We start from the raw sequence: 22,539 nt of genomic DNA on the forward strand, positions 1-22,539 counted from the left end.
TGCAGGGGGTTGGACTAGATGGCTTCTAAACGTCCCTTCCAACCCAAGCCATTCTGTGATCCTATGTTAACTCCACTGAGGCTTTATCTAGACATAGAGCTACTTTATCATAACCAAAAGTAGCTTTTAAATGCACCTTACCTAAAGCAATGCCAACTTTTATTCTGGACACTTTAAAACTATCTCTGTAAGCAAGGCCAGGTTTAAATTAACGACACAGCTTGAACCATGTGGGCTAGTTTTATACCTAATAACATGTATCCAAGAGTTTGCACTGGTTTGAGTCTATGTGTAGATTAAACGCTTTATTGGAAATGTCACACAAAGGAAGAAGTGATGAAAGGCATCCATCCAAGTATTGTACTTGCAAGGAGGAGGACTTCCCTGCTACAGGAAGCTATATGCAAACATAATTTTAAAAAGCAGGTGATGTCTCTGCTGAGACTATTTTTGAAAATCTTGCACAGAATGAATTGATTTAGCCTTTAAAAGTAGGAACAAGTTGCCAATAAACCACCTTAGATAGTACTGAATTATAGATACAGTGCAGAAACATTAGAAAAGCCAGGAAATAGTCCGTCTGTGTAAAACATACACTATGCCGACTTAATATATTGTTCTCTTTATCACTCATGCTAAATGCATTTACTGTCATATGTACACACACGCTGCATTTTTTTTTAACTAAGAATACTGAAAAGTCCAGCAGGGGGCATCCATTACATACTTTAATTTCGGGTTAATCATACAATCTAATAGTCAGGGTTATTCATATAGATCAGACTTCTCATAACGTACAAAGCTGTAGGTTTTTCTGAAATTGTCATAGCACTACCTCCCTTGTCTTCTTACACGCAAACCTCCAGCAGTTAAAATCGGCTCACAGTCTTCCACCTCCCCTGCAATCAGATTGCTGCCAAGTACCAGATATCTTTACCATCACCTCTCTGAAGTGGGAAGACTTTAGCTAACCTGTACAAATAGCTTCTGGGTAGCTGTGAAAACAAGCTAAATTATAGAAAGGATGTAAACTCCCCCAGGTGAATTGGCAATAATTTTACTGACTAAAACTTCCTTTATATAATTATTTGCTACTAGGCCTAAATTGGCCAAGCACTTACCTGTATCTTTAGCACTCACACCACCCAGGAAAATCATCCACGACCTGGCACTGTGAAGGAATGTGATCTGTAAGGTCAATATTGCCCCTCTCGTAGCTGCGATGGAACATGACTCTGCTAGGCAATGAAAAGTATTCTGCTGCAAGAATGTAAATGTGTCTATGGTGTGTGCCAGTTGTGGACAGATTTCTCATCATGCTTACCCTAATCACTTCTCCAAAACCACAGAACAGTGTGTTTATCCCTACAGTTGGTGGAGCAACACGTGCACACATGCTCCTCAGAATTATGGTCATTCAAGACAAAGTCAAAAACTGAAGACAACGGCACTCCTGTGACAAATGCAAACAGCCCACCCAGCCTCTGTCCACTTGCATTAAAGCTGTGAGATTAGCAATGCCAAGGATCCTGCTAGTTTGACCAAGTGTCTTTCAGATACTTATGTACACATCTGTATTTAGAAATCTTTCAAACTGTTTCCACAGTGTCGTAGCAACAGCCTAGCTACACTTCAAACAGAACCTGATGATCCAGACCTTCAGCTTATAGTTTTACTTATACTGTAACTTATACTTCAGCTTTCTACACTTCTGGTGTTTGGGCCTTTTTTTTTTCTGAGACTGCTAACAAAGTGGTTGCTTCATTAATGGTTTCTTAAGTAAACTTCTCTGGAAAGGGAGGCTGAACTGAAATCCTATTCCAAATGCCACTGAACTTCTGTACTTCTTTAAACTTCTTCAAACATCACGACTAGAACAAAAATCATCTAAGCGAAAGCTTTGGGTTCTTTTCACTGATTTTACTTTGTTATCAGTCACTTCATTCTAAAGAGAAGCGGTAAATCTGAAGAGCATTTGACATATTTTATTATAAATGGTCATCAATACAGAACCAAAGTCATATTTATAAATATCTACAAAAAAGCACAAATGCAGGTTAAAAAACATTCTCTAGCATGAGCAGAGGGCTCGTGGCTTTCAGTTTTAACTTTCTATGAGCCTGTTCTCACAGAAGAAATAATTTCAAAAGGCTTCTTTTTTTTTGAAGTATGCTTTTTAGTGGTTTGGGTTTTAACATTCACTGTGAAAACAAAGCTCTCTTCATTTATCAAAGAGAAAACCAGAAAGGGTGACACACGACCTTTTTGTCCAGTAAATCTGGGAATAATCCCCCGCTAATTTAACTGAAAACAGAAACTAGCCCAAGGCATTTCAGAACTCCCACATCTTTCATACGTTTCTGGCATATCGGCTGTCCAGCTCGGAGTCAGCATGAGGACTGAGCAAGTTGTAAAGACTTCATTCCTGTCCACACTGGTGAGTTGCTCCCCTCCAGGGTCCAGGTCAAAGCGTGCTACAGTCTTGCTTCTATTACAGCTGTTCAGAGGATTTTGTACCTTGCTAGTTCCCCCCTTTCCTGTAATCCTAAATCAGGCAAACACAGAGTCTTGTACACAGAACAGCCCCAGCTGTTGCTATTCTTCATGATCAAGAAATTAATCCAGGACAGCCAGTAGAGGCTTTGGCAAGCCTGTAAGCAAATCACTTTAGATTTGGCCATTACAGACGCACGCTCTTGTGTAACATGGTAGTTACCTATCACCCCAGTCAGCGGGTAAGAGGCAATGTTCTCTTTCTGCTTTAAGAGAACAGAACGATGCCTGTTCGATGTGTATGAGCGCAGGCATGGATGCTGGAGTGGGGGGTATGGTTGGAGGAGAGGCAATAGTGTCCCAGTGGTTGCGTACTCTAGGTTATTCCATTCACTAAATGGAATTTTCCTTGTCCAACTGCTATTCCTTTTGTGCTATGGTCACCAGAGAAGTGGAATTGAAGGTGCTATCTTATGGAGTTTTACCTGCATTTTAAGAGGGAACGCCTTTGTAGCAGAGTTACCTGTCACTGCATAAAACTGCGTCCCCAGCCTAACAGAGACAGGAGCAGCAAATTAGCTTCCTGTGATCTTTAAACACAAGAATATTAAAAATCCAATCTACTACTAGCACCAAAATGACAGCATTTGCCTTTCCCTATGGCTTTTTTTTTTTTTTTGTCTTTTTTTCAAACCTATTTCTTTATTACTGACATGCTGATGTGATCAACACTTTAGGGCGCTGCTCAGCAACACTTCAGTCAGCCCAGCCACGCAGCTGAGTGTAAGCAAAGGGACAGTAAAAAGCAAGAAATAACACTGCGTTCCATTTGTAAAATGTCACTCTTCCTATTAGCATACTGTACTTGACCCTTCTGGCTGGAGAGGTGTCGATGGTTTTATTCAAAGCGACGTAGATGATTGTATAGAGACTGGACATAGGTGAAGACACACATGGGATCTGGCTTGCGACCCATCACCATCATGTCATCCACTTCTATGAGACGATCACAGTGAGCCATTTTCCTGTAGTAATAATAAAACAGATAGAGCAAATCAAGAATTAACTCTAAGGCCTGTAGCTACTTCCAAGATTCATTTGCTGCTCTGATTTGGGCATCACTGAGGCATTTAAGAAATCCTGAGGTTTACCAGCAACATTTCATGTCACAATGAAACGGTCAGGCTCAGGTCGGAGATTGTTATTTTTGTGACCATGGAATATTCCTGTTCTTTCCCTCTCTTCCTCTATACTGGGAGCTGATCCAAAGCCCTATAATGTTGGTTTGTTTTTCCACTGACCGCCATTCACATCCCTGATATCTGTAGCATGTAGCCCAATCTCACATACCTCTGCCCAAGTCCCAGTCAGCAGGGTCATGAGAGTTTGCAAATCCTTAGTTTTTCTGGTTATGATATAGGAAGCTCCAAAAGAATGGGAAAATGTGAGAAGAGATCAGATGTGCCAATGAAGGCCCATGTGGCTGGGCATTGTTTGTTCACCACCCCCATATCTTCAAGGTGTGAGTGACTTGGACAACAATCTCAGATGAGCAGAAGCCTGACTGAGATCTGGACCAGCAGAAAGGAACAGATCTGCTGAGGCCTAGGTTCAAAAATCACAAGGGCAGGAAGCGATTTGATTAGCAAAGCTCGTACTGGGGTGAACCGCAGTAAGTGAGAGAAGAGCCTTTTCTGGCACTAGGCAAGAACAGTTAGTTTAAAGGCAGTCACAGCTATGAAGGAGTCATTTCCATAGACAACTCTTACCTAATGTTTCTTACATGTTGTGTGCATACTGTCTTCTGTTCTCCCCTACAGTTACGGTTATACATAAACTGAGACAGAAAAAACACTGCAACTTTCCTTTAAGAGTTGTAGATAGTTTTACCTTAGAGATCAACCACCTAAAAGTGTTGCAGAATCTCTTTCAACCCACTGACAAGCAACACAAGTTTTTTATATATACATATATATGTGTGTGTGTGTATAACAACCTTGTAATTCCCAAATGGATTCCTTTGCTAAGGGCAGTAATAAGGAGAACCAAAATTACGCTAAGAATTTTCAAAGCTTTTCTCTGGAATGGCAAATGGCAAATCCAGTTCTCTAAGTTATTGCTTCAATTAAAAAAAAAAAAAAAAAAAAAAGGCACTCTGAAAGAACCCCGGACCTTCAGTGTGGCGCTATCAGTGTTTGAGGCTGTATCAGAAGCTGCAGGAAGCTTTTCCATGTATTCCCACACCCTATTAGTATTCAGAAAGAGTATACCGAACCCAGCTGCATACCGCACGGAGAGTTCTTGCTGCTCCACAAGTCAAACAAAACAGCAAGAATCGTGTTGATACTAGGTCAAAAAAGTTACTATTTCTGGCTGACAAGTTCATACTCATAATGACTTTAACAGAGTAGTTATCATTTAATTGCCTAGTGTACTGCATCAGAAAAGATCAGGACAGTGTGACTGAGGGTATTAGCTCTGTCCGTTTTACAAAAATGCAGTTACCAGGTTGAGATATTGAGAAGCTCTCAGCCTTGATCTAACTCTACTTGCACTGAATTCAACCTTCTTTCTTGTTCAACCAAAGCAACGTACAGACAGAGGTGAACCCTCCCACAAAACCCAGTTCCAAAAGTTAAGCTACTTGCTCCCTGCGTTCAGGGGTTACGGTTTTTCCAGAGAGGCTGGATGGATATATTAACACACCTCAAATCCAAATCAGGTATCAAACAGGTGGGATTGGCTAAGAAACTACAAGTTGTATGTCCAGTTCCTATGGACTGTCAGTGAACACTAGATGCCTTGTGCTCTGTGAACTTAAATTTCTTTTTTATGATTGATATCAGCAAATTCATTAAGACCAATTCATTTCTTCAAGAACAAAATAATTTTAAAAACCCAAAAAACAAACACAGAGAGAAGTAGGTTTTTTCCTTCTTTTGTCCAAGCATAACTCATGAGGCCAATTTCTCAAGTTTAGTGTGTCATTGTAAGCCTGGTGAGAATCACAGAGGTGAGGAACCAGAGCTCAGGTACTGCCTGAAGACAATGAAAGACCTGAACATAGGACTCCAGGGAACTATCCTGTGCCTGGTGAAAGCACTTCTGATTTTAGACTGGCCAAGTCTCCTGTTCTAGGCATTCTCTATGCAGAGCTTCATTGTCTTTTCTGGCATGACACATGTAAGCTGGTGATATAGGATCTACAAGAAGCATGGTTATAACTCTTAGCTGCTGCCCAGTTGGATTAGACTTGAACTGGAAGCACTTCACAGAGATCTAATGTGATACTCACTCAGCCATGGTGAAGGCCAGCTCAAAGTTCTGCTTGCGATTAGCTGGGTCAAGCTTATTGTAGTCAAAAGCTTCAGGAAAGAAAGAATGCACGAGAGCACAGAATGCCATCCCATCATTCCAGCTTGAGGAGAAGTTCTGGAGATCAATGTGCTGTCATGGTGAAAAAACCACGCATGTTAATGCAGCATGGGGGAACAGGGAAGAGCAGCTGCTTTTGCTCACTGCAGTTTTCTGTCCTCCTCTCCCACTAACCAAAGCAACAGAACACAGGCTTTATGTTTTTCTTCCCCTCTTTGTATATTCATTGCATTATTTGTATTCTGAGAAAAAATGGCATGCTCAGCAAGGAAAGCCTTTTGTCCAAAATGCCCAGACACAAAACAAACACAGTCAAGGCCCCTGATCCAAAGCCCACTGAAAATACTGAGAAGAATCTTGTCAGCATCAGTGAACTCTGGAGCAGGCCAAATGCACCAGCTCAGTATCTGTGGAAACTAAGGACACTGCTTACCCCTGTGAAGTGTTTTATAATTTAAGAATGGTTCATTTTGTGGCTGTAACACTAGATAAAGACTATGCTGCTTGCTTTGCTTTTCAGTAAGGCCCAATTCAATGCCTGTTTACACACAGATAAGTAGAAACATAGAAGAAATATAGGAAGAACCTGATTCTTAGAACAAATGCTTATTGCTACTTTCAACTGCCACAGTGAAAAGAAACATACTTGGGCTCTTGTCTCATGCTGATTTCCCATCATACAAAATTCAAGCCCCAGCTTCTCTGGCAAGCAACTAGCAGTAATTTTCACTAGTTCTGCTTATGTATACTATAATTTAGAGTTCAGCAATAATAATGCACATTTTACAGTAATGTTGGAAAACATTATACAAAGTAACCCTCAGAAAAAATTTTCTGTGTCCTGGAAATTGCTTTGGCAATTGCAGTTTAAGGCCAGGTAAAATCACTAAACACTCAACTGCTGAATTCTTTTAGCTACACTGATGTTACCTCATAGAAATTAGCTCACTAACCCTGTGTGATTCAGCCTTAGCCATTTACTACAAATTCACTTGTCTAATACCAGTAGAGAGTACGCTGGTCTGCTGTGTAGCAAAAGGGCCATAGGCTCCACGTACAGGCAGAATGTTATTCAGATCTTGCCATATATAATAAGCATGCAAAAATCACAGCCTGCAACTAAGGAAAAAAGAAGTGAGCGTGTACTGAGTCTATATCCGTAAGCACAAAAATGTAGGCTTTCAGACAAACACTAATCATTGCTTTGATCGACATACAGAATGTCACTCATGCAATCACTGACTGTCTTGAAGTGCTGCCCATGCAAATCGTGATGTTTGCATTACCCGCACAAAACTTGATGACCTTGAGGAAGTTAACTCATTGTCTAGCATGTTTTACATTCAATTTTTGAGTATACTTTTTTGGCAATTCTCCTGAAAAAGAGAGCTGAAAGTGCTACCATGTCTTCACCTTGTATCCTATGGTTTTTGAGCGACACCAGTCTAACAGAATTTGTTTAATGCTGCTAGCGCTGGCAACCCCAAAACTCTGCGACCTCTTCAGCTTAGCTCTGGATTCGCCTTTTCCTCTGGAAAATTAACAGAGACCAGGTTAAATTACATTCTAGAAAAACTGAAACCTACTTGTCAGCAACATCTATGCAACCTTGCCCAGGTCAGCCCCTGCCCAGGTGATATTTGAGAAACACATTGCTGAAAATTCAACTTGGTGGTCCTGCAAGAAAAACTCATTTTCATTTCATTAAAGCCAGGGTTCCAAGCCCTCTTCTATTTAAATCATAGTCCCATCATGGTGCATAAAGAACAGTCCATACTTTCGGTCCTTAATGAATGGCAACAGAAAGTCACTCTATTCCCAGCCTCTTATAATGACGGAGAAGGCAGCTTTCACAGCACTCTTTCCTGATAAAAGGCACCTGCTTCTTCAGCAGAACAACTCCAAAGCCAGAGGAGTCTGTCACTGTGAATTTCCAGGGCTCAGTCTGTGAAGTCGGGGAAGCTATATGTGACTTCATATTGTCCCTTAGCTCAAAATCCTACATTGATACAGTCCTCCCACCCAGCTGTCTTCTGCTGGTAATAATTGACAAATTAGTTTCCCATTAACAAACCCATTCTGGAGACAAGGGGTGTGACGTACTTTCCGCCATCATGTTCAAATTTCTCAAAAAGCGCTTTCCTGGCCTGTGTTCCTGTAATCCGTGGGAGTGTCTGAGACCGCACCAGTTCTCGCCTCCTTTCAACTTGGCGAGGTACAGTGGGAGGAGAGGAGTGAGAGCTGGGGGTCACATCACAGTAACTATCAGCGGCACTGGAGAAAGAGAACATGGAAAGTATGTGGTTAAACAAAAAAGTAACTCTCTGCAGTGCCAAGAGTCAGCAAAAAGGTCCAACTGTTGCCTACTCTAAACCTCCCAAAACAGCTGTTTCAAGACGACCTGAATGAGTCAAAAGCAATTTAAGTGGAAGTTTTATTGACAGACAACAGCACTTAAGTACGGAAGATTCTAAGGTATTTTTACAGATGAGACATAGCTGGACAAGTCACAAGTGCTTTATCACACTGAGTAGAACAACAAAAGAAAAAAAAGTTGTGGCCACAGAGAAGCACTAAACCCCTTTAATCTCCAACTTTTAGGTTCCTGGAGGACAAGGCACATTTTAAAAATAGAACTTGAAGAGTAATACAGGAAGTACTTTTGAAATTTTTACTTATAGTACACAGAATCCTGAGCTCTTGTCAGTGTTGCTTCACTGAGCACAAGCTGGTAAGTTGATCAAGAAATATAGGATTACATTCTAATTTGTATTTGAGCCATAAACCACTTCATCAGCATTCATGAAGTAAGCCACACATCGCATTTGCAAGTGTTCCCCATGACAGAAATGGGGAAACTGAGGCAAAGAGCAATGACATCAGAGCCACATATTAATTTCTGGTACAGATCTGACAAAGTTCTCTAGGGTGCTCAGTGTATCATGGCTCAAATATTGAAGCGCTGATGTTGGAACTAACTAAGAAGAAATGTAATGCCAAATCTGGGATAATTTTCAAGGCAGATGCAAGCCCACTTTAAGAGATTTAAACTGGCTGTCCTCCCATTTTTCTTGATGGATATTTTGCATGCTGAGGATGCCTGGATATGCCAGTAGTAATTGTGATACCGTGTAATCCTATACTAAGCAACTGCAACCCTGAATTCATCAAGAATGTGTAGTAGTCCTCAGTCCTCAGCTAAGGCATTTATCTACAAACTAAACTCTAGGCTAGCCAAACTAAGGATGTTTGACAGCAGTCATATGTTGTTTTCCAAAAATAAGCCCAAAGCACAAATTTCAACACAGCTGAGTATTTTTAAAAGTGTTTTCAAAGGGCCTGACAACTTGCTCCTCCTAACAAAAATCCACTGCTGGCACTGAGGGTTTTACTGACTAACACTGCAACAATGCTGAAACCCACAATTAGGTCTGATTTAAACTGGTCTATGAAAGATTTTTACCCCTTCCCATCTCTGTTCCCCTTAGCCCTCAGGAAAGCTCACAACCTTTAACAGGCTTAAAATACGGTGCCTGGAACTCACCTGTTCTCCAAGCTAGCAGAACACCTGTCCCTTGAGAATATACTGACCACAGTGGCCTAAGAAAATGTCAAGAAAGATGCGTACCTTTCACCAGTTTTGGTTCCACTACTCATCCCATAGCTCACAGCTGAGGCAGACTTAGTGACAGAAGTGGTATTCTCTGTATAAAAGCAGGAAAAACAAGATGCATCAGGGCAGAAACTTCTTTTGTCTCCTTTCGTGGTACATTTTCAAACCATTTCCTGATAGGTAGCCACGCAGTGACTTTTACTCACCACAGTGAAAAACTGCAGGCCTCTGTCTAATTTCCAGTATGAGCTAACAAGTTGGGGAGGAATTTTCCCCAGGGGTTCGATCCCTCTGCAAAACTGTTGTTCTGCAGCAAAGATGGTATAAACATACCAGAAAGGGCTATGAGAGGATGCCTTTGATAAAACTGCATTGGGAAGGTTGGATCATTTCAGGCCGCTGTGCAAACCTCAGAGGAGGGCACGCTGCCATGGACATTTCAGTGAAAGAAAGAAATGGTGCTACAGCTCAGCTTGCAACAGTCATTCTGGCAGAGATAAGGAGTCCTGGGAAGTCTGCCATGATTGAGAGCATAATTTAAGTTACCTAATTTCCACCAGGACACGTTTTAGTTTGCAAAGTAGAACATGCTCCAAAGGTTGCAAAGGTGGCTTTAAACCAACTTTGCATCTTCCTCCCCCCACCTCTGAGGTTCTACCTTTTTTGCTTTGCCTTTTAGAGCCCAGCTCTGGACTCTAGCTATGCTCTGTAAATGTAGAAAACGGAGTAGCTTGCCCAGTTTTAACACACTAAAGCCAAAACTTGTTGCATAAGCCAATGACTCATTTATTGAAGGCTCCTTCTACACACAAGAAGAAAGGCTGGCATGTTAGGAGCAATTCAACCTGAGCACTGTCTAAATTGCTCTCTGAAAATGCTGAACTCTCCCCACTGCTTATAGAAGGGACCCAGATCAACTAGATTTCTGATGTAAAACACCCTGGTAAATGCCAGCACACAGACGTGACAAATTTGGGACCACAAACAATTGACAGATATTTATGCAAATCTCAGGGGTTTTAAGCTGAGGAGGAGTGTGATCCCTATTCTGGATGAGGTACATCTTTGCTAAACTGACACTGGAGACCACTGTGAAATGCCAGCACGTTGTACAGACAGAAACAGCTCAGTGACATCAATCAGAAGTACTTTTGGATAGAGCTCAACTCATCTATTTTGACTGCAATCAAAAATCCTTACAGCATTTTGTCCTTTGATACATTCATATATGAAGGAGACTACTTACTGCTATTCTGCTCGAAGGAATTTGCATCAACATCCATAGGGTGGGCCCACCACTCTCCAACTGTCATTACCTTGTGTTCAGTCACAGTTTTTACCTGGTCAGCTGAAATCTTCACCGCTCAAACTGCCTGTTCTGCCACACTTTTCTGGAACCTATTGTCTCCACTGTAGAGATTGCCTAACAGTACACATGTACACCACTGTGCAAATAAGGAACCCCTTGCTTTGAACTGATTGAGAATCTGATACTGCGGAACAAGTTTCCATGATACCTGGAAAACTGAATCTGCATGCAGTCCTGTTGGCAATTTTAGTATTACCATGTACCTACTAATCGGAACTACATGCTCATACGTGAACCCCCCAGACAAGGAGCACGGAATCCCTCTCAATTTGTGTTGCGTAAGGACGTGCTGATAGGAACACTCACCTCCAGTGGCAGATGAACCCATTGTTCTCACTGTACTTGAATTCCAGGCCTTCACTGAAACAGCAGAAAAAAAGACAAAGGAAGGCTTTGCTACATTCTTAGCTTTAATAAGATAAAAGTTGAAAGAATAATCTGCAAATATTCCCTGTCTCTTGCTGGGAATTCCATCTGGTCTCTCTCTGTAATTTCTGAGCCATGTATACAGTGTGATCTGTAAGTGTCACTATCACTAAATGCATACGAAATACAGCTCGAGATTGAAAGATTTCAATATGAATGAAATGAGATTTTTTTTTTTAAACTCAATTTATATATAAGATTCTGCAGTCACTCTGACTTATGTATATGTGTCAGTCTGCCGCCAGTCATCCCTCCCTCCAAGTGACTGTCGAACTCATTAGCCAAATACCTGCCTAACTCCTCAAGGGGCCTCAGGTCTCAAAGCACTAAAAACTCCTGAAAACTTCATTAAAATAGCTGGCTATGATGAAGAGATACTTATGCAGTAACTGTGCTAGAAGACAGGATGCACTACGAACTCAACTATATTAGGCAGCAAAAATTCTCAGCACATGTGACGTTATAGCGAAAGCTGCACCTAGGACTCACAGTATTCTAAATCAGAGTGTCCCGCCATGGGATATGTAGCCATAGAAGCGAGGTTTCACAACTACCACTCGGTCACAGGACAATCCCCACAGCGTCAGGGTAAAGAAACGGGACCCAGCATCAGCAAATTTTTGTCTCTTTTACCTGACTGGTCAGAAGTTTTTACTGCTGTTGCATTTTTGCTCTTGCTCTGTCCCAGCAGGCCAGTAGGCGCATTAGTTGTTCCTGTTGAACAGGTAGTCTCTCCTGAAAACTTCTCTGATATCCTGGTTACTGCAGTGACGGGAAGGTGGGGCATCTGTAAGGTGACTGCTGGGGCATGGGCTTCAGGGGAAGCGTCTGACATGTGGAAAGGTTCTTGGGAGCCTTTTGCCTGAGCTAGTGAATAAAAAGAAGAGAGGAAGTTAATTTATTTGCAGATTTGTAACAACGTTACAAACCAATTTCCATGCAACAACTTTATTTTACAACTCATTGGAATTATCCCACCTAGTTCTCCCTGTGGGACATTATACCATTTACAACACGCTGCAGAAACAACCCTAGTGTAAGTGATCCTTGCAGCAATCATACCTGTCCTACATGAACCTCAGCAAGAACTACTTCTTCATATCATTAATCCATTAGCATCTCATTTGGTAAGCTCCTCCTCTTCCTCTGTGTATCCCCCGCCCAAAATCCCCTGCCATGGGTTAGGAGTCAGCATTTTTGTTCTTTTCATGGGCTTATGAAATACTGTGTGCCTCAGTTTTCTATAGAATGAAGACAGTAAGTCCTTCCTCCACTGAAGGATGATGGAAGTGGACAGGTAATTTGCAAAATGTTTTGGGATGCAAGGCTACAAGGGCACCTAGAATAGGTGGCCTTATTGTCACTAGTGCCCCAAGATAATGTGACAGTAATAATCTCTAATTTATGAAACATCATAGTGCATGCTTAACAATAAAAGTTAAACTCCTAATCAGGAAGTAAAGTTAAACAGTATCAGTGCCACAGTACAATATCCATGCTAAAACCACAGCAGATTCTAATGCTTCCAACATGTGAGAGCTGCTCTGTGATTGCCAGGATCAGGTACTTTACAAGTAATGCTACTTCATTTCACACCCTGGTCCTACCTGATGAAGGCTGATGACCATTTTCAATGATGGAAGAACTAAAAACTCTTCTAAACTCAGGTTTGTGGTGGTCATCCAGGTCTACACTCTGTCAGAACAAACAGACACAACAGCTAAATTTCAAACAGCAGCAGAATCACCTGGATATGATTTTCAAACAAAACAATACAAAGTTCAGAAGAGGACTGCTGACTTCCCAAAAATGTGGAAGATGTACTCTCAGAAAAGAAGGCTTTAAAGGTTTCTCAGCCAGAAGTTCCATTTAGTTCTCTTGACTAGTTTCTAAGTAAGTGATCTTCCTGGGGTTATATGCACTTATGTGCTCTGCTAGGTAAGAGCGCAGAGGTTACATGATGAGCCAAGACATTCCTTAGTCTGTTTACCACTGAAATGCAAAGAAAGGCTGCTTAAAAAAAAAACACCAACAAAAAAACCACCAAAAGCCAAAACCAACCACCACTCAACCAACCAACCACACACGACACCATATTTTAACAGAATGTTGCTTATAGCCCCGTTAGCAAGACTGACAGATTTCCGCTGATGTCCAATGAAGGCTGGGAGTTAGAATGTCCATTCCACAACTAGGTCACCCTGCCTTAAGATACACTGCAAGCTCTGCAAATCAAATCCGCAGCAAAGGTCAGTACATCAATCTGAACACGGAGAACTTTTGCTTTGTTTTGATTTTCCTCTTTCTTATTTAAAAAGAAAGAAAAATAAACTAGTTTGGGGAAGATGGAACATTCAGAACTTCTCACTCTTTCCCAGCATCTAAAACTTTTTTACAAGCAAAAGCACTACAGTTCAGCTATCTAGGCTCCACTGATTTTGTGGGATCTCTCCCACTTAGAGGTTTCATTACAGACAAGTTTTCAGAAGAGCTCACATCCAACAAAGCTGCACTCTTTAGACAGTTCCTTAGCTTAGACCCAAGAGGAGCGTTGAGTTCTTTTGCAAAGCTAGTCTGCAAATTTTTTTCACAACACATCACCAGAAGAATGACTTATTTAAAATAACATTTGTCTCTCCTGATAATCAAAAATATTTTTCTTTTTTATACCACCTGCTACCCCCACAGAGAATGCTTCCATACGCACACGCAGTCTGACTTACTGCTGCTAAACTGGATCCATGTCATTGTATCCAGATCTTTTAATTTGTGAAAGTAAAATTATTTTGAAATTTTTATATTTGTCAAGAGGAAGGTACTATGCATGAGTAGATTTAGTTATCACTAGCTGCCAGGATTAACTTGAGAAAAGCACTCCAAATATTATTACACAAACCACACAGAATCAGGTGTTCAGAACTTTTATTGCTATACTTAGTGTAACTGAGATCCTAGTCAACAAATATTGCCCATAACCAGAACTGAAATGTAAAGCACAGCTAATGCAGCTCCCTAGAATGTACCCATGGCATACAGTTAGAACTGTTTAGCCATACATGTCAGCCGTTATGACCCGACTCTGCCAAATGCCTGCATAGACTGTAAACATCTCCTTTAGATTGTAAGGGGTGGGGGCGAGCAAAACAGTCAAATGAGGTGGTCCTTGGAGGGATCATGTAGCATCCCACACAGTGAACTGGCTTCCTAATGCAGTGACAGGTGCTGCGTTAATTTATTTTATGTGAACCTGATTACCACATTTTGGCTAACAGTGCTGGGGAAGAAACAGATACCAGGCTGGAGGATGGGGAAGGCCAATGCGCTGACAAAACACTGGGAGGATCTGGGATCAGATTCTACCGGGCATTTAGTAGTGTCAGGCTAAAGTATTTTAAAATCCACTTTGTTTCCACTGACAAACCCATGAGTGTAACAATACTTCCTCTGTCAATGCTGGATACTTAGATTGTAAATAGCAGAGGGGCAGGTACCTGTATCTGTGTTTAATAATGAGAAGTACTCATCTGTACAACTCATGTAACAACAACGTGATGAGGAACTGGTGAAGTTGAAGAAAAGAAAGTTGATGCTAATGATTTGTGTGTCTTACTCAGGCTTGCTGTAAGAACTAATCTCTCTGTAGCTCAGAAGTCTCCATGTAATGTAGGGTGATAATACTTTCCATAGTTGTAGAGCTGCTGGAATTCCTCCTTCACTGTAAAGAAGTTAGACCTTGGATATCCATAACTGGAAGCTGCTATAAAACAGGCAAATCATAGAATCATTTAGGGTGGAAAGGACCTTTTTCTAATAACCAACCTAAACCTCTCCTGGTGCAACTTGTCTTTTAACTTGGGAGAAGATACCGACACCCACTTCACTACAACCTCCTTTCAGAGCAATAAGGTCTCTCTCCCCTGAGCCTCCTTTTCTCCAGGCTAAACAACCCAAGTTCCCTCAGCCGTTCCTCATGACACTTCTTCTCTAGACCCTTCACCAGCTTCATCTGCCCTTCTTTGGACATACTCCAGCACCTCAATGTCTTTCTTATAGTGAGGGGCTGTGCTGGTTTTGGCTGGGATAGAGTTAATTTTCTTCACAGTAGCTGGCATGGGGCTATGTTTTGGATTTGTGCTGAAAACAGTATTGATAATACAGGGGTGTTTTAGTTCCTGCTGAGCAGTGCTGACACAGAGTCAAGGCCTCTTCTGCTCCTCACCCCACCCCACCAGCAAGTGGCTGGGGGGGCACAAGGAGCTGGGAGGGGACACGGCTGGGACAGCTGACCCCAACTGACCCAAGGGGTATCCCACACCATATGACGTCATGCTCAGTATGTAAAAGTGGGGGAAGAAGAAGGAAGGAGGTGACATTTGGTGAGATGGCATTTGCCTTCCCAAGTCACTGTTATGCATGATGGAGCCCTGCTTTCCTGGAGATGGCTGAACACCTGCTGGCCCATGGGAAGGAGTAAATGAATTCCTTGGTTTGCTTTGCTTGTGCACAGCTTTTGTTTTACCTGTTAAACTGTGTTTATCTCAACCCACAAGTTTTCTCACTTTCACCCTTCCAATTTTCTCCCCTGTTCCACTGGGGGGGAGTGAGCGAGTGGTTGTACGGGGCTTAGTTGCCAGCTGGGGAAACCACGACAGGGGCCCAAAACCGAGACAGTATTTGAGGTGCAGCCTCAGCAGTGCCAAGTACAGGGGCACGATCACTGCCCTGCTCCTGCTGGCCACACTATTGCTGATACAAGCCAGGATGCTGTTGGCCTTCTTGGCCACCTGAGCACACTGCTGACTCATGTTCAGCTGGCTGTTGACCAGCACCCCCAGGGCCTTTTTTGGCAGGCAGCTCTCCAGCCACTCTTCCCCAAGCCTGTAGCATTGCATGGGGTTTTTGTGACCAAAGTGCAGGACCCAGCACTCGGCCTTGTTAAACCTCCTACAATTGGCCTCAGCCCATCAATCCAGCCTGATAAAACTGATGCTTCACTTTGGTGAACAGCAAAACCATCATTGACTTCTGTAAGGCAAGATTTGACACTCTGTTCCTTGCATATAAAGGGATCACTGATACATCAGAAATGGGGAATGATTAAATGCGTGAGAAAATGCAAACAAGGCTGCTACACAACAGCCAGAACTGTACCACATTTACCCCTTAATTCTTCTACCAGAAAGCCATCTGCCCAACATTGTCTGTCAGCTAACACAAGTATTCGCTATCCGCAACTGACCCTGCAGCTTGAAGAGAAAGCCTTGAATACCATAAGCAAATTAGGAAAGCTTTTGCACACGGAGTAATCACTGAAGAAAACCAGTAGAAGCACATTTCACAAAACCTTTTTTGAAGCAAGGCTGGATAAAAATGGACAGCAGGGAACAATTCTACCTTGGCAGCTTCAGCAGGTGCCCACAGCTATGTCACAGCAAATTAAACCTAACCAAACCAAACCACAACAAAAATAATCTAGATAAGGATCAAGGCAACCTTGGAATGCCACCATTCCAAAAGGAAGTGTAAGAGGAAATAATAATAAAAAGGAACTGGAACTACCGGACTTCCTTTATCAAATATTGGAGTTGAGATGGTTTAGAATCATAGTATGTAATGCCAGGTGACTGCTAGATCACTTAATCTCCCTGCCTATATACCCCAGGTCATTACATCTCATGTAGTTACTCCCAGGCTGACTAACTGTTGGGTGCCTTCAGGTCACCACAGAGAGATACCATTGGGTAATACTTATTTAGATCTTCCCAGATGGTCATAGCCAGCTATTTGTCTCTCTGCTGCTTTGACCGCTGCAGGCAGGTTCTCTGCAGCAGTCTGTCCAGCAGTCTATTCACATCGTACAGAAACTCTTCTGACAGTATGAAAACAGAATGCCCTTACAGTATTTTTAGTCCCCCCCGTTCACAAAGGCATCATGCTCAACCACAAACACTATGGAAAGATAAGAAGTGATAAAGCTCTTGCCAAAATGTGAGATCTGATCAACAAAAACAGTCAAAACTCCTCCTTTCTAACAATCACAGGTGGGTAGGAGACCTCAGTGACTGCAAAGGATGACAAACAGCAACAAATTGCTCAGCAATGGATAAATCTTCAGTAGTGCAGCTTTGGCTCCAGGATCCTGCTTTAAAATTAATTCTTCAAACATATCCCATCTTCCACCTTTGCGAAAGCAGCTCTCAGGTTCTGGCCTGGTTAGAGAGCCAAATTAAAGTTTGCCATCAAAATACCAAAAAGACTCACCTCTGAATCACAGTGGCTAATGGATGTTTAAAATTCCACCTAAATCAGCACTTAGACTGTTGTATACCAGATTTTAAGGACAGCATAGCAGAAATTGCCAAAAGATTAGAATTAAAAGGAGATTTGTGTCCTTACTTCTGAACCATGCTTGGAACTCCCTGGCTTCACTTTTTTCAATCAAATTACCTTGAAAAATAGTCTAGCAATATTAGAAAATAATGGTTCAGACACTGACGATGCTCAGAATCTCTAGTTTCCAATCTGCAACCTGCAAAGGATAGTCTTAACTCGTATCCCAAGTATCTGGCTAGAAATGAAGGCAACATAACCCAGCCTTTTTTTGGGATAAACACTGCATTGACCACACAGTAAAAAGGAACTCAAACAATAAACCTTTGCAGGAGAAAGACAGCACATCTTGATTTGCTACTATTTCCAGGTCAGTGTTATTCGCTCCTCGTATCTCACAGAAGATTTACCAAGGCTAGAAATGTCACCAATTTTATCACAGCTACTCATTTATCTGAAAACATAGACAGTGTCGTTTACGGTACTCTGTTTCAAGTGCTTTGGTCACACAACCAGAAATCGCAAGCAACTGAGGGAACACTTCATTACAGAGAATCTGGGTGACCAGCACAGCGACCAAGGCTTGCTCTTTAGCCATTTGAGCACAGCCACAACAGACCCTTACCCACAAAATCACGTTTTCACTGCATGCATTTGGTGTGTGGAGCTCTAGCTGCATCTCCCATGGTTCTCAGTACTGAAATTCCTTTTCGGTCAACTATGCTAACACGGGAAGTTGTCCAGCCTTCTGGGGAAAATTGCTGGGAGGGCACTGAAGAACTATCAGTGGTTAAGTGATCTTCTCTGAACCCTCAACACAAAGCTGGAAGGTTCCAATCCAAACAAAAGCTCATTCTGTGCTTTAAGACAGATCAATACCTAAAGCTAGATATTGCCATAACCTCGATGCAAGACTTTTCAGAGTGTGAAGAACACACTACAGCGTAGGCAGTGGTGATGGAGCAGGTGAGATGGTGTGAGGGACCACAGCCCCTTGCCCCTTCCATATCACTCAGCTCACTTCTGTTCCTTGCAATACAGACAAGTGTGGATGGCTCTCTCAAACAAAAAGGAATGACCTGAAAGTTGTGTGTATGCTGCTTACCTTTGTCACGTGGGGGGAAAGGCAGCAGTTGCCACAACTGTGTTGGAACAATGCGCCAAGCAGCAGCTTTACCTTTCCACTTGCCCAGCGATGGGAAGCACTACACCCCCATTCTGGAGTCAGTAGGGACGACAAGGGCTGGAATGCAATACAGGCTCCCTGCTCATTCCCACCAATTTAACTTTGAGTAAATTTCATTTCCAAGCTTTTATTTTCCATCCCCAAAGCCTGGATAGACCACAGACCAGCTTTTCATGCTCCAGCAGTCTTAAAGACCCCTTAAGACATGGCTTAGTCAGGATTACATGAAACAGGCTGTCATCTGTGAAAGCCAAGTCTCCGGTATTGCACAGTTTTATGTGACTGAATCATGGTGTACTGTCTGGCTGCTACCTCCTGGTGTCATGGATTGTACAGGAGCTCTCAACTCTTTCCATAGAGCTAGACACATAGAAAAAGTATTACACAAAAAGTCTCGATGCCAGATGAGCTTCCCACTAACTGGGGTTTCCATGCACCAAGTTACAAGGCTCCACTACGCTGCAGAAAGTGTTTTATCACTGGGAGGAATGTGTGTGTTCGTACTAGTTTAAGTCATGGAGACGATGACAGCTTGCGTGAGGCCCATCTCTCCAGGACGAGCGGCAGCAGTGTGGGACAGTGGTTGTGCAGCAAAACTGCCTCACTGCAGGATGCTAAGTCACTATCTTAGGAAAACATGTTACTGCCTGCTATATGCTGAGCTGTTCTCCTTTGTGAGCTTGCCAACTGGCAAACAGCACTGCAGGCACACAGAGCCCCCTGAACCGAGTCCAGAAAGGATACACAGATATTCACATGCATATGTGTATTGATAGCTGAGACTGCCTCAGCCTCTCTTCTTACTCCTAACCACACAGAACTGACAGGTTGCTTCCATTCTAACCAAGATCCCAGTTTGACCAAGCAGTGCCATAATCACAACGTCTCCAGGTGGTGTCGGGGCCAAGACTGTTTCTCAGAGCAGCTCCCGAAAGCCCACTGACCCTGCGCTGCCAAAGAGGAGCCCCGTGTCCCCACACGCTCCCCGAGGCCAGCGCGGAGCCTGGCGACACCCGTAGGGCTCCCGCTCAGGCACCCTCCCTCCGCCGCCAGCACTTACTTGGCTCCGGCCGGTGACCGCTAGCTTGGCATGGCTGGAGAACCTGCCGCCGGCCGGGCCCTGCCCCGGAGAGCCGGGCCCCGCGGCCGGGGGGCTCCCCGCCGCCTCGTCCGCCCACTCCTGCGGCAGCCCCGCCGACCGGCCGAGGGCTTCCACCTGCCGGGACAGGCGCTCCAGCTGCGCCCGCAGCCGCCGGTTCTCCTGCTGCAGCTCCGAGACGGTCTCTGCCAGGGGGCTGGCGAGGCGCAGCACCTCCTCCACCTGCCGCCCTACCCCTTGCTTGAACACCTGGATGTCCACATGGATCTCCCGGACGGCGCCTCGCAGCGTGTCCTCGTAGCGCCCCAGGGCCTCGCAGACGGTCTGCGCCTCCCGGCTGTTCAGATCCTCGATCTCGCTGGCCATGGTGCCGCGGGGAGGCGGGGGGCTCGGCAGCCGCTAGCGGCAGACGCCCGGCCGTCTCCCTCTCCCCTTCCCCCCGCCACCGCCCCTCGTCCCCTCCCGGCGGCCCTAAGCCCGGCCCCCGCGCTGGCCGGCCCCCGCCGCCGCCGGGCCAGGGCCCGCTCTCATGGCGCGAAGGGAGAGCCCCGCTGAGGCCGCGCCCGGCGGGGGGCGCCGGGGGGGCACGGAGGGAGCGGGAGCGGGAGCGGGGCGGCTGGCCGGGCCGGGCCGCCCCTCAGCCTCCGCTGCCCCGCGGGGAGAGGTGTAATGAGGAGGCAACGGTGGGAGAGGGCGGGAGAAAGGGCGGGGGCGGGGGGCTTCCCCCGGTGAGTCCCTGAGAGGGCCGGGCGCGGTGGGCTGCGGGCGGGGCCCCGGGAGCCCCGCGTGGGAAAGGGTGAGGACGAGGAGGTAGATGGGTTCGGGGAGGAGCAGGGGAGAGACGGGGTGAGGAGAGGCCGCACCTCGAGTGCTGTGTTCAGGTTTGGGCCCCTCACTACAGGGGCCTGAGCTGCTGGAGCGTGTCCAGAGAAGGGCAACGGACCTGGGGAAGGGTCTGGAGAGCAGGTCTGATGAGGAGCGTCTGAGGGAGCTGGAGGCGTTTAGCCTGGAGAAGAGGAGGCTGAGGGGAGACCTTATCGTTCTCTACAACTACCTGAGAGGGGCTGTACTGAGGCAGGTGTTGGTCTCTCCTTCCAAATAGCAAGTGAATAGGACAAGAGGAAATGGCCTTGAGTTGCATCAGGGGAGGTTTATATTGGATATTAGGAGAAATTTCTTCACTGAAAGAGTGGTCAGGCATTGGAACAGCTGCCCAGAGGGGTGGTGGAGTCACCATCCCTGGGGGTGCTCAAAAAATGTGTAGACATGGCACTTTGGGACATGGCTTAGGAGGCCTGGGGGTGTTGGGTTGATGGTTGAACTTGATGATATTCGAGGTCTTCTCCAACCTTAATGATTCTGTGAGAGGAGGGGTGAATATCTGCTCTTTCCCAGGTTGCTTGGATGATGATGATGATGCCAAAGTAAGCACAGCTTATCTCTTCCAAGGGGAACGCTGAGGCAAAGAGAGAGGACAATTGTCTCTGGGAGCACAGAGACAGAAATGCACACGCATGCGCCTTTAGAAACACATGCTGAAGGCTCACGTGTCCCTTCAGGCACACAAACTTGTGCACAGATCCACCATACTCACCCTCATGCTCAAGAGTTTCCCGCTGTGGGCTGCGATTCAATGTGTGTTAATACTAAGGGCCCAAATCATCCGGCGGATCCAATGTGTGTGCATGAGGGATGAGGCACACGTTTCTGTCAAACTAGCCAGAGCCATGATGGGGAATGCGCTCAGGTTTATTCTGTATTGCCTATTGTGGCGCAAGGCAATGCATCATGCATAAAGCCTCACAGGAAAGGGAAATCTGGAAGGTATTTTAAGCAAATTTACACCATCAGGGTTAGCCTACAAGTGTTCAGCACTTTCTCAGGTAGCTACAACTTTCTTGGTACCATACAAGATTTACCATATTACCAATGCGTTGCCTCTTTCTCTCAGGAATACTGTATTCACATGCAAAACTAATTAACGTACACACTCATTTACGAGCATGCCTAGACTCACCTGATCTTTGCAGAACACTACAGAGATAATGGCTGCAGGTCTGTGTCAGAACCCTCCAGGAGTGAAGCAGGACAAAGATGCACACTGTAATTTAAAGTTTTTTGCAATTGATAATTTTTGTATGTACAAACTTACGCTCCTCTGTGAACATGTGTACGTGTGTGTATTTTTATGTAATATTTACCCATTTATCTAAGCTACTGATAACTTTAAACACCAACCTATCACTTCCTTTTTTCCAGTATCACTGTATGCATTCCTTTTCCTTGCCCTCCCCTTCTCTTACCCCAGGCTCCTTTGTGGGACCTATTTTACAGCACCAAAACACTGCTGTAGAAAAATGCCAGTGTCTTACAAGATAGTGACTGCTTTCTTACAGAAAGGAGTCATCAATTAACAGTTGTCAACAGTTGATCTCGTAACACACAGCAGCAAATAGCTGAGCCTGTATATCTAGAATGAACAGGGAAAGTTGGAGAAATTCTGCCTTGACTTTTAACCTCACCTCCAGGTTGCAAAGGGTTTAAGTGAGTATGTGTAAAAACCCTAGAGCAATAACAACAGAAGTCAATTACCACTTGCTCGTAGGTAATTTTTTAACATGTACAACATAGTTATATATGTTAATATG

The 22,539-nt window shown here is 44.2% G+C and overlaps 1 protein-coding gene across 1 annotated transcript; it reads right to left on the reverse strand.

Moving 5' to 3' along the window:
- Positions 1 to 1,970: 1,970 nt before the first annotated feature.
- On the reverse strand, positions 1,971 to 20,682 carry SMTNL2 (smoothelin like 2). Its single transcript, XM_075112991.1, has 9 exons — positions 19,853 to 20,682; positions 12,884 to 12,971; positions 11,910 to 12,143; positions 11,157 to 11,210; positions 9,497 to 9,572; positions 7,972 to 8,142; positions 7,282 to 7,399; positions 5,789 to 5,940; positions 1,971 to 3,518 (listed from the first exon to the last, which is right to left on the reverse strand). The coding sequence occupies exons 1-9, from the start codon at positions 20,255 to 20,257 to the stop codon at positions 3,392 to 3,394; spliced, it is 1,425 nt and encodes a 474-aa protein (XP_074969092.1). The 5' UTR covers positions 20,258 to 20,682; the 3' UTR covers positions 1,971 to 3,391.
- Between the last annotated feature and the right edge of the window lie 1,857 nt (positions 20,683 to 22,539).

This window comes from Phalacrocorax aristotelis, chromosome 18, assembly GCF_949628215.1.
Source record: "Phalacrocorax aristotelis chromosome 18, bGulAri2.1, whole genome shotgun sequence".
Taxonomy (NCBI): Eukaryota; Metazoa; Chordata; class Aves; order Suliformes; family Phalacrocoracidae; genus Phalacrocorax; species Phalacrocorax aristotelis.